The sequence below is a fragment of the Rhinolophus ferrumequinum genome, chromosome 10 (genome assembly GCF_004115265.2).
Source record: "Rhinolophus ferrumequinum isolate MPI-CBG mRhiFer1 chromosome 10, mRhiFer1_v1.p, whole genome shotgun sequence".
Taxonomy (NCBI): Eukaryota; Metazoa; Chordata; class Mammalia; order Chiroptera; family Rhinolophidae; genus Rhinolophus; species Rhinolophus ferrumequinum.
In genome coordinates, this window is record NC_046293.1 from 2,735,231 (window position 1) to 2,747,738 (window position 12,508).

A 12,508-nucleotide genomic window follows, 5' to 3' on the forward strand; every position below is an offset into this window, starting at 1 on the left:
AAAAATGTAAAACCAGACTGGGGGCTGTAGTTTGCCAACCCCCGGGTCTCGGTCAGGCCTGCTCTGAGCAGTCGGGTTTCCGGCGGTCCTGAGGCCTTTGCCCTGGCTGCAGGACCTCCCCCCGCACCCACACAGTGCCTGTACCCACTTCCCTCATCCTGGGGCCACACGGGGTGGGGTCCTTCCTTCTCTCCCTTCATCGCCCCACAGACCCCCCGTTTCATGGAACCATGGCTCTCAGGATGGACTCAGCCGCAGGACCCGGGGCATCAGGGTCTTGCACCCTACACTCCTCTGATATGGCCTACATCTGTAGGAGGCTCATCATCGCCACGCACAGTGGGGTCCTGGGGCTCCTCTGCTGCTCCTGGCTTGGATCCTGGGCCACTGGCCCTGGAGCCCAAAGACACAAGGACACAAGGAGATTAGGGCCTTCAGGATGTAGCCACCAATCCTGCTCCCGGGCCAGCCGGCCTACGAGTCCAGGTCCAGCACCGGGGACCCCCGAGGAAGAGAGCATGCCATCTTCCCCTCTGGCAAGTAAGCAGGGCAGGCCCTGACCTGGCCGAGATCTAGAGGCTGCCCCTGGGAGAGGCCTTCCCTCCCAGGCCTGTTTTCCCATCCTTACACTGAGCAGGGCTTAAATCTAAGACCCTTCCGGGGTAACTCTCCGAGCTTCAACGGCACACACAGGGGGCAGCCCATGAGTGGTCAGCCTGCAGGACGGGGTCCTACGGCCGAGGATGCGGGCACCAGGGACCATCTCGATCGAGCCCGAGAGCCAGACGGAAAATCCAGTTTCCTCCCACACCATCCTCGGAAGGAGAATTTTACAAAGTGCAAAGTGTGGAGTGAGATATAGAATACAGCTCGGGGCAGGAAGAAAAGGTACAGAGAAAAGGGTTCTGGGTCCTGACTTGGGGCGCGCTGGTACACATGCCAACCGTGGCTCACTCATCCCCTTGCCAGGACGACCAGCCACTGGAAACTGGCTGCCAGTGATGACGGCACCACTTCTGTGTGGGGAAGGGCTGAAATAAACATGCGCTGGATGTCTAAGAGAAATAGTCATGCTTTGATGGAATGACTTGCATTTGCTATGACAACTCACCAATTCACAACTAGAGACACTAACCCAGTTCCAATGGGAGATCTCCAGATATGAGCAGGTGCCCAGAACAGAACCAACACCCACCGCCGCCACCCAGCCGGCACCCGCTGGGGCCTACCTGCTCCGTTAGTGACCTGGGCCTGGCTTTTCGGAGGCTGCTGTGCTGTCTGCTCCTCAGTTCTTGAAGAGAAGGAGCAAGACTTGTGTTAATTCAAACCAGGTGCAAGCCTGGGCTGTGCAGGTCTGGGGCTCACAGGGGACGGTCCTGCACACAAGTGTTTGCTCCCGCTCGGTGGCTCCCTCAAATGCTGGTTACGACAACAGGCTGCACACAGAGCTGCATCGTAACAGGAACACTTTGTTTTTTAATGACCGGACAAATATGTGCCTCATAAACACCAACTCTTTTCTTTCCTATTAATTTTCACACATTTGCTTCTTTATCGTGAAACTCAGAATAAATAGCTCCATGCTGCTAATTAATTGGCCTGCTAATGCAAAGATATTCAACAACAAACATAATTACCAAGCACCAGTGAAGCCACAGGCTGGGTGGCTCCCTCCCCGGCCAGCTGTACCCAAGCCCCAGCTCGGCCCATGCCGGACCCCTGCCAGGCTTTTTGCCACTGCAGCCAGCCACTTCTGATCACCCTGCCTCGGCGCCCTCTCCCGGAGCTGCCAGACCCAAATATCGACCTGACTGCCAGCTACAGAGCCTGACGGAGCTGGCCCCCAGCAGCTGGCCTGGCCCCCATCCTTAGGCGGTGCCCGTCCCCATGCTCTGACCCGCCCGCCTGCCTCTCTGTGCACTGGCCTGGGCTATGGACTGCCCCCACTGTTCCTGTGGTTCCCAGACCTCCCGGTCCAACAGGGACTCCAGGATGTGGGAAAGGTGGTACCCCAGGCAAACCTCGGTGGGGACTGGTGGGGTACAGAGGGTGCCTCCAGGACAGAGAGAGGAGGGCTGGAGACCTCAGTGCCCTCAGAATCAGTGAGGAGGGGTGTGCTTTCTGCTGTTCACAGTGTGATTCACACCAACCTCACCAGGAGCCACCCCAGTCTGAGGGATTGTAAGCCCAAGTCCTAACCTGGAGCAGGAAGCATGGAGAACAAGCAGGACAGATGATGCCTGCGGCCTCACGGAGCAACGGACAGAGGTGGAGTCCCGGGAAAGAAGCTGTGGTCAGGAAGAGGGGCCGCTCCTGTGGCCAGGCTGCCCAAGTGACCTATGCCCACAGCGACTGACTAAACAGGGATCACTGGGAACAGGAGAGGAGCCCCGGGCACGCAGGAGGATCCAGGATCCCCTAAAATGGCTGGGCTCCCTCCATTCCCTCGAGGCCTCTGGACCAGGACATTCCCTGAGCAGCTCACCAAGAAGAGGCAGCTCACCCAGAAGCACTAACAAACGGGTGTCCGTGAGGACGCAGGCCTGTAGGACGTGACCCTGCCTAAGCCACGGGAAGGCCTGGGTGGCAGGTTGGGGCTTCCTGAGGTGCTGTGCTTGTTGACGGCTGTTTGCACGGTGGCAGCATTGTGTCACTGGCTGGGTGCTCTCTCAACACAATCACCTGCTAGAAAGCCAGGGGTAGTTAGCTATTAATGGCTGCAAGCTGCCTTCAGGGGAGGAAGGGTGGAGACTTGGTGCAGCTGTTCCAGGTGGCAGGGAGTGTTACCTCCTTCATGTTGCCCCAAATATGGAATACCAGAACTGCCTGTAATGTGCCCTGGACGTGGGAGACAGACGGATGGCATGGTGTGCCAGCAGTGGATGGTTTAAAAACGTAAAGGAAGACAGGGCAGGCGCGGTGCCAGGTGTTCCGGCCGGCACACTCCAGCAGGCGTCCCACCCACGGCTCCTGGAGAGCAGGAGGTGTGCCCAGGCCTTACAGAGCAATCGCCACGTGACCTCACTTCACCCGAAAAAAGGCCCCTGCTTTCCTAACAGCTGTGGAGCCCTCAAAGTGTTTCTGAACAACCTGCGCCCACGTTCAGTGAGCCACCAAACAAGTCTGGAGTGGAATGTGCCTCCACTGTTTGAAGCTCTCATTTTCCCTGACCCGCCACACCCCTAGGCCACAGGGCAGACACCACAGCCCGGCAAGGAGTCCACGTTAAGACCCACTGTGCCGCCAACCCCTCCCCAGGCTGGGAACACTAGCCGGTCACCAGGGTCCATTTCGTTCCCACACATGGAGCCCACAGCCAGGAGGGGCGGCCCCAACAGGAATACCCAAGGGCGGGGCTGACCACAGGCTGGCCCAAATCAAAAGGGGCAGTTTTGTTTCTCCGCTGCTTTTGGCCCTATAACCAGAGAAGGCCTTTGCCTCAACAAGTAAGCTTACACCGAGGTGATTCCTGGGAATTCTCTCAAAAACCAAAATAGAGGTTTGTGTCAACACAATGACCATGTTTTAATCCTGCAGCTCACCTGCCGCGTGGGGTGCCTGTGTGTAAGAGTGTGTGTGTACGCGCTTGTGCAGGCCTGTGTGAAGGGCTCCCTCCACCCTGGACAGCCACAGACACCCAGAGGGGCGCCGGGAAGACAAGAAAACTGGAAGTCACTTCCCTGGAACCTGCTTCTCCTTGCACCTCTCCTCCTTCAGGTCTCAGTTTCCAAAGGGTTCCTAACCGTACCCCCACAAAGAGCGCCGGGGAGTCCCCTGGATGCTCCCTGGGACCCTCAGTTTCCTCAGTCCCTGGCCTGGATGGTCCTTTCCTGGAACCCACCCCCCAGCCAGTCCCCAAGCAGACCCATGGAGAAGGGCCCCTCTGCTTCCTCAGAACTGACCGAGGAAGGACTGGGCACCCAGGGGCTTTGGTGAAAGGACGGGGATTAAACCCCTGAGTGGGAAACGGAGGACGCAAACCCTGTAAAGAGAACAGGCCCCCAGGTGCCACCCAACGCCACCAGAGGAAGCACAGCGTCCAGAGAAAGCCGGACACAAACACACGTATACACTGCACGGAAGCACTGTGACGTGCCCTGAGAGGCCAGCCATGGCTGCCCAGTCGCCTAGGGACAGTGGCAGTACTGGATCTCCCAGCGTCCATCCCAGGTTAGGTCGCTGGCTGTGCCTCTTGCATAAGCATTAAACATAAGTGAATTTCTGAATGTCCATAGGTTTTCACGTAAGAAGGTTCAGCCTCAGGTAAAATACTGCTTGAGGACCATGTACTGCTTTCTGGTCTGGGGAGGAGGGCCGGCCTCGCAGCCAAGGTGGGTGGGCAAAGTGGGGTGACCCCATGAGGAGCCCGGGAGAACGGCCACGCTGACCTGAGGGACAGGAGGGCGGCCTTCCTTCAAAACCGCCGGGAGGCACACAGGGGCTGCCCTGAATGCCGCAGAGCAGGAGACCAAAGGACGTTCCTCCAAAGAGAACCAAATGCCACCAGTTCCTAAGAGCGGAGGCCGGACGGACGAGAGCCGAGCAGAAGCCAGCGCCTGGCATGCAGCCCCGGGCGCTTGGTCTGCACCAACCACTCCAGGGTGTGGGCTCCTCAGAGTGACCGACACTCAAAAATGAGAATGCCATTCAAACACAATGACACTCGCCACCCCATGGAGAAGCCTGTTCTAGTTGGGGTGTCTCAGCAGCAGCAGCAGGCACCCCAAGCTGGACAGGGCCCTTCACTCAGGCCAGGGAGGGCCAGCGTTGGCACAGGACCTGAGGGAAGGCGCTGGGGGGAGCGGAGAGGAGGGAGACTGGCAGCCCGGCTCCCGGGCCTCGCCTGCCAGGCCATGCCAGCTTAGACCCAGTGCACAGGGGCACAAAGCCTTGTGGGGGTTTTATGGGGAAAGGGACAGCACAACTCTTGGAACGTGCAAACAGCTATCTGGAATGACCCGCTTCTTGATGGCGGCTCCGTGAGGCAGGGGCTGAGCTCACGTGGGCAGAGGTGTGGGGTGCAGGAGGAGGCCATGTGCGCAGGGACAGCTGCACCCTGTAGTGGGCACGCCCTCCAGAGGCTGGGGCAGTACCTGTCACCCCTAGGATGGAGGGAGCCTGCTGCAATGAGGGTGACCTCCATGGCAGGCAAACCCAGAGGTCGCTGCACGCAGTGTGTGGAGGAAGGGGTGCCCGGAGTCCTGACAGCGGCTCGGGGGCAGGGAAGTGTCCGAGTGGGGGGCGGACGCAGCGAGTGGGGGAAGCACAAAGGCAGGGTGGTGGGGCTCAGGGTCCCAGGAAGGTCCGGTGAGGAGCTGGGGGCACCTACTAGCCAAGACTCGGGGAACGTGAGGTGGTCCTGGGGGCTCTGCTGACTCCATCTTCGTGCCCCCACCCGGCCCGGCTGCTCCCGGTCAGAGCTCGGTGCCCGGGGCTGGGCTGCGACTCCTCCTATGGCACTCCTAGCACATAATGCTATCTCCCCGTTTTCCAAAGGCCCCAAGGCACAGGATGGTGGCACTTTCCTGAGATTACAGCTCATAACTGGCGCAGGCAGGACTCAACCCAAGAAGTGGGGGCCAGGCCCCTAATCACCGCTTACCCTCGGACCATCAGGGTCCTGCTCTGGGTCCAGCAGGGGCTGCAGGAGGCCTGGGAAGGGCACCCCCCCAACAGACGCCCAGCCCTCAGGAGCCCCTGCTGGGCACTTGCTATAAAAACAGTCACTGGGTCCTTTACCCCTGAGCCAGGAGGTGACTGGACATGAGATTTTCCCTGAGACCAGAAGGATGAGGAAGGGGAGGGGACAGACAGTAGGTGACGGGCAGTCCCGTCCACCTGGAGGAGGACAGAGGCAGGGCCAGCAGGAGCCCCCCAGCACTGGGCATGGAGACTGCCCACTCACAGGGCTGGACCACCTCAGGGTTCTAAGCAGGGCTCAGCACTGGGGACCTTGGCCCACTGAAAGAGCAGTGCTGACTGGATGATGTTGTTGCCTGGCTTTTATACCTCCTCACCTGGCCTTGGGCACCTCACCTGGCCTGCACACCTCCTCACCTGGCCCTCACATCTCCTCATCTGGCTCTCACACCTCCTCACCTGGCCCTCACATCTCACCTGGTCTCACACCTCCCTGCCTGGCCCTCACACCTCACCTGGCCTTGGGCACTCCTCACCTGGCCTAGATACCTCCCCACCTGGCCCTCACACCTCACCTGGTCTCACACCTCCCTGCCTGGCCCTCACACCTCACCTGGCCCTCACACCTCACCTGGTCTCACACCTCCCTGCCTGGCCCTCACACCTCACCTGGCCTTGGGCACTCCTCACCTGGCCTAGATACCTCCCCACCTGGCCCTCACACCTCACCTGGTCTCACACCTCCCTGCCTGGCCCTCACACCTCACCTGGTCTCACACCTCCCCGCCTGGCCCTCACACCTCACTTGGCCCTCACACCTCACCTGGCCTTGGGCACCTCCCCACTTGGCACTCACACCTCCTCACCTGGCCTAGATACCTCCCCACCTGGCCCTCACACCTCACCTGGCCCTCACACCTCCTCACCTGGCCTTCAGCACTTCCTGGACCTTCTGCTCCAGCTCAATCCGGCGCTGCCGCTCCCGGTCCAGCTCCTGCCGTAGCATCTCCGAGTTGGTCTCTTCTCGCAGCTTCCGGAGCTCCTCCTCTGTGAGGGAGACAAGCAACACGTGACCACAACTGGGGCCCACCCACCCTCCGACCGCAGAGGTGCTGAGGGAAGGCTCCCGAGCACGTGGAGGTGTGTCCGAGCTAATGGAGATGACAGCTCTTCTGCTCCTCTCCGGGGGGCCCTCCTCAGGTGGGACTATTAGTCAGGGCTCCCCTCACATGGTGGGACAAGATCTGGGGCAAAGCAATCCTCAGTGAGGATTTCTTTGCTAAATAAAACCGGTGCACAATAGACACGCCACAGGCATCTCACCAACCGCACCCTCCGCCAGGATGCCCCGGAGGAAGGGGCCCCGCGACCTCACCTGGGAGGGGCGGACACACAGCCCTGCCACCTGGGGTGCTGGTGACCTGACAACAGCACAGTGGGGAGACACGAGCGAGCGGAGCGGAGCAGGGTGAAGAGCCTCACTAAGGGCTGGGAGAGATGAGCAGCGAGGCTGCGGACGTCTGGGGGAAGAGCCTGGGCGGACAGAAGGAACAGCCTTGCCCAGGCTCTGAGGCAGGAGGGAGTCGCCGAGGAGACGGGGGCTTGTACAGAGCCCTGGAAGCCAGAAGAAGCACCTGACTGTCCTAGGACTGGTGAGCGCCAACGCCAGTACTCGTCGTCTCACTGCAGCATGTGGAAAACTGAGAGCAACGGCCCCCTAACCGGCCCACGTCCCGATCCCTGGGACTGTGTGACCTCACGTGGACAAAGGGACTTCACAGATGTGATGAAGCTAAGGATCCTGAAACGGGAGAGTATCCTGGATTATCCAAATTATGTAAATTCGTCAGAGGAGGCAAAAGGGTCAGGGGTCAGAGGTCAGAGGGAGACGGGAAGAGGCCAGCTGCTGACTGAAGATGGCGGGAGGGGCAGGAGCCAAGGAACGCAGGTGCCTCTGGGACTGGAAAAGTCCAGGACCAACTCTCCCCGAGCCGCCAAAAGGAACACGGCAACTGTGATGGCAGGACCACGCTCGCCAACCGGGGAAGCGGCAGGAGGCCATGGAAACGTGGGACTGGGCAGCAGTGGGCTCCAGGCCTCAGCCAAGGGTCATCCAGGTGCTGTTTCTACCCAGAGGTCGGCTCCAAGTGTGGCCGATGGTGACATGGTCCAGGGGATGGGTCACAAGTCACAGGGCTGACGGGCTGAGACTTTACAGATGGAAATTCCCACAGGAAAAGCCACATTTGCTCAAGTCCCAAAAAGCATTCCTGGGACCTAGAAACGTGACCAGTTAATTCACCAAAATGGGGGTGAGGACGGCCTGGCTAAGGCCAGGAGTGTCTCCAGGTCTGACCAGCAGCCTGGGCTGCAGGAGGGACTCCACTGCCTCTCGCTGCCGGTCACTGTGAGACCCTAGCTGAGGTGGGTAGGATGGTGAGGTGCTCAGGGCGACCCAGCAGCTCCTCTTTCTGTCCTGGCCACCTCACCAGACCTGGGGACGCAGGGCCAAGCCCAAGACCATGCAATTCAGGCCAAGGTCACACAATCGCCCCAGGCCCGGCACAGACCAGTTTGCAGAAGCGACCGTGTGCAAAGGGCAGGGCACCTTGTCGAGGCGGCACACAGGTGGACAGGGAAAGGCTGGAGGGACACACTTGAGGGCAGAGGCCTTGCAACCCCGTGAACGTGGTACCTCCCAAGGGATAGAAGCGGCTCTGTAAAGGGGGCGCACAAAGGGGTGCTCAGAAAGGAGGGGTGGCCTCTGCCTAGGGCCTTGGGGACACTTCCGAATTAGACTGAGAAGCAGGGTCTAGCCCAGGTTAGGCAGTAAGTGAAGAGTAACCTGGGAGGCAGGTGACAGGAACACAAAGAACACCTGCTCCAGGCTGCAGGAAGCCGGCCTCGGGTCCTTACCCCGGCCCAAGGGAGCTGCGTCCCCACCCCTCTCACGGCTGTGCTCCTTTACAGCAGAGCAAGGGGACAGGTGCCAGGCCCAGATGGGCAGGGCCCTCACCTCCGCTCTGGGAACCTTCCTGCAAGCACCCGAAAACCATCTACTCCGTCCATCTCAGCTCCCACACTTATTACTAACTGGTCCCCAGCTCCCCTCACACCCTTCAAACTGGCTCGAAACTGAAGCCTAAATCAGATCTTACCACTTAAAACTTGGCAGGGGCTTCCCACGGGGCTTGTGATAAAATGCACCCATTGGCGAGCCCTCCCACCAAGGCCACCACGGCAATTACCAGCTTTGTCTCCCTCTGCTCCTCCCTCATCTTTGCTCACTGGGTTCAAGCCATAGGGACCTTCCTTTAGGTCTTCAAACGCCCACCGTCTGACCCCGCCCCACGGCCTCAGCCCTGACCCAGATGCCATCTCCCTGACACAGCCTCCCGACCGAACGTGACATTTTGTCATTTTCTCTCACGAGTTTTGCTTTCCTGTCGGGACAACATGGGTCCTTCTCATGGTACTGGGAGGGGATTCCCGGAGGTGACACGGGTCCACAGAGAAGGGCTCAGCAAACACGACCCCTGGTGAACACACCACGTTTCTAAGTCCATATTCATCTGAGGGTTCCCTGACTCAGGCCCACATCCCCCAGCAGGCCCGAGGGAGGACCCCATCTGCTTCACCATCTGTGACAGACCCAGGACCCAGCCTGGCTCAAGGAGAAGCCAGTAAAGACACAGTGAACAGACACTGGGAGGGTGAGGACTCACAGGTTATCACACAGCACGCCGAGCAGCCAGAACAGAGGTGCGGACCGCAGGACGCACGCAGCAGGCTGGCCGTGAGAGGACAGACAGCACAACAGTGGTGGGGAGCGGCCCAGTGGAATTCAACTATCAGCCCAAGTGTGGGTGGAGGGTAGCTGCCCGGGTACACGGCCCCCGGCGTCCGGATGGGGCACCCTGCACAGAGGACATGCGCCCCCCCACGCTGCAGGCCTCAGCCCCCCCCAGCCTTGTACTTGGGTTCCTGGGGACCTGTCTCAGGCGCTCAAGGGCACTCAGTCCCAACCTGCCATGTCCTTTGCACGCACAGCACCTGCTGGGGAATGGCAGGGGTGTTCAGGTGACCGGGGCCCACAGCCGTAACAGGTGACCAGTCTGGGTACCCCAGCCTCTATGGCGATCCACACTAGGCCCGGCTGGGCAGAGAGACCGCTGCTCACACACACCTTTACCAGCAAATATTCACTGTACAAGTGTCATGCGCCAGGATGTCGACGTGGGGACACGGCCATGACAAAGCCACCACACCCCGCCCAGAGCAGGCCTGGGGGCGTTCCCTGTGAGCACATCGTGTTGTGAACTGGCCCCATCACGTGAGCCCAGAAGCTGCTCCCTGCTGGACCCCCGGTCCCATGGGAGATGGGTCAGCCCCGGCACAGGGGGTGCCCTGGGGCCCCCTTGTCCTCCAAGAGGACCTGAACCCACTGACAGTGGGACAGCCGAGGCCTCGGCACACGTGGAGCCCCCTGCCCTTCTGTGCACCTGTAGAGAGAGACTCAAGGCCATCAGACCCTCCTCCTCAGGACGCGCTTCTGAGCCACTGGCCCCTGGGGTGGGGTGGGGGGCCTGGCACACAACAGGCACCCCGTGGGGGCTCACTGGACGAGCAATGGATGAACCTCGCAATGAGTCTCCACAGAGACCTGTCAACCCAGCACGCTGGGTGGACGACCCTCCGTAGGTGTGAGAGCAGCTCTGTCCCGAGTGGCCACTGGCTGGTTAGGCACCCGAGGTGACAGCTCTGCATGGCATCTCACAGGGACAGGCCTGGGTGAATGCCCAAAGAGCCAGTGAGCTTTCTGTCTCGCGTGTCTGATTCACGTGGGGACGGTGGCTGCTCTTGTGGGGAACACAGACATGAGGGGCCCCAGGTTTTCACAGCCTTGCTCCTGGGAGCTGAGGTCGGGGTGTTCTGGCCAAAGTCATGGTGCTTTCCTGTCTGCTCCTCTGAACCCCAACACCCACAGCACCCTGACCACCTCTGTGGATCTTGGCCCCACCTGAAGGTCACAGCAGTCCCCGATGTCTCCTCCATCCCCAGGCAGGGGCACGTCTGCCCTTCCAGCATCGTAATAGGAAACCACATTTTCCTGACCACAGCCACCCCCGAACTCCCCTCTCCACGTCACTAACCGGTGAAAGGTCAAGGCGCAGCCAGGTTCCACCACGTGACAACCATTAGCCAGGCCGGATGTGAACACAGGTGCACACACAGATCCCTTCCCAAGACCCGTGGGATGCACTACTGCTTTTGAGTGTGCTAAGACACGCTCCCAGTCGGAGGGGTGTCAGAGACAGGGGGCCTCGGGCCACCCAGGAGCCATGTCCTTGTAACCTGAGCCTCTGCACTTTAACCCCTACATTTGCCCCTACTCCCCGGGCCCCCTGTGGGGTCAGGCACTCAGCAGAGCTGAGCCAAACATGCGCCTTCTGGATCGCAGACCCCTCCATTGCGCCCCACAGCCCGAGGTAGGCTGTGCGGGGACAGCAGACCCTCAGGCAGCAAATCTGACTGTCCTGCTTCCCAGCAAAGCCACGAGAACACTTCCCACCTTTTCCAAGTGCCTCCTTTCCTGGCAGCTAATCAATTAAAGCAACTGGCATTGCAACCACTTCTCTCCCACAAGTCCTTTCTCCCTGAGCCTGAAGTAACGGTTACAGCGAAGGGCGGTGGACGTTACGGGCACGCTCCCTCCCATTGGTGACATATTTAGGTCAACTGCAGCGTGCAGAACACAGCCCTCTCTGCACAGCACAGCGGCACTGCACATCTCCATCATCAACTTCTCCTCTCTGAGGAAGACAAGAAACAGGAGCCACTTTCCTGCCAAGTGGAAAGTGCTGAGCTGGTCATTCCAAAGGTGGCCCCATCTCGCCCAGCCTCCTACCGGGACCGGTGGTGTCCGGGAGCTGTCAGGGCCCGTGACGCCGGCTTCCGACCTCCAGGCTCCACCCGGCCTGAGCAGTCACACAGCCTGCTTCCCACAGAGCCCTGGGGCCCTGGTCTCAGCACTGGACCATCTATATCCGGAGCTGCTGGCAGACACCACGATGGCCGGCCAGGCAGAGCAGCGCCCACCCCAGTCGGGGAGGGGGCGGAGCAGGTCTCCTGCAGGGTGGGCTGGGCACTGTCACGCCACACACAGGGCCAGGTGATGACGCCCCTCAAATAGTCCCCATAGCCATTTCCTGGTGCTGCTATAAAAAAAACGACCACCAACAGTGGCTTCAATCAGCACAGATGTATTCTCTTAGCTTCAGAGGTCAGAGTCTGAAATGGGTCTCAGGGGTAAAAGTCAAGGTGTGGCAGGACTGGCTCCCAGGAAGCGCGTTTCCCTGCCTTTCCCAGGTTCTACAGGCACCTGCATCCCGTGCCCGGGTCCCCCAGACAGTGATGACATCACTCCAACCTCTGCGTCCATCACCACATCTCCTCTTGACTCTGACCCCCCCACGAGGACCCTTGTGATGACAATGCCTGCCCCCCCCCAGCCAAGGATAATCTGCCTGTCTCTGATTCTTAACTCAATCACATCTGCCAAGGCCCTTTTGCCCTGCAAGGTGACATATTCACGCGTTCTAGTGATTAGGATGTGGACACTTTTGGGGGGGCTAGGATTCTGCCCACCACACTCCCCCCCAAGACGAAACTCTGGGTCCCGGGAGCTCCAATGGACCCAGGAGGGAGGGATGACGTCCTCCTTCCACTTGGTCCAAGAATCCACGGGGCAAATGGCCCTCGGGGGTGTGTGGCCTCAGCCAGCCCCCTTGTCCCATCTCTCTCCTCCCCACCTGCAGCTGTACCCCAAACGCACCCGAGGCAGGATTCTCCCGATGCACCCACAACG

The 12,508-nt window shown here is 60.1% G+C and overlaps 1 protein-coding gene across 3 annotated transcripts in view; it reads right to left on the reverse strand.

The window, feature by feature from the left end:
* Window positions 1–12,508, reverse strand: part of GRAMD4 (GRAM domain containing 4) — a 73,007-nt gene that overhangs the window by 12,837 nt on the left and 47,662 nt on the right. For all 3 annotated transcript variants that reach the window (XM_033117405.1, XM_033117406.1, XM_033117404.1), the window contains exons 4-5: window positions 6,567–6,687; window positions 1,230–1,291 (exon numbers count right to left, since the gene is read on the reverse strand). In XM_033117405.1, coding sequence (XP_032973296.1) covers window positions 1,230–1,291; window positions 6,567–6,687 — 183 coding nt within the window. The remainder of the gene's footprint in view (window positions 1–1,229; window positions 1,292–6,566; window positions 6,688–12,508) is intronic.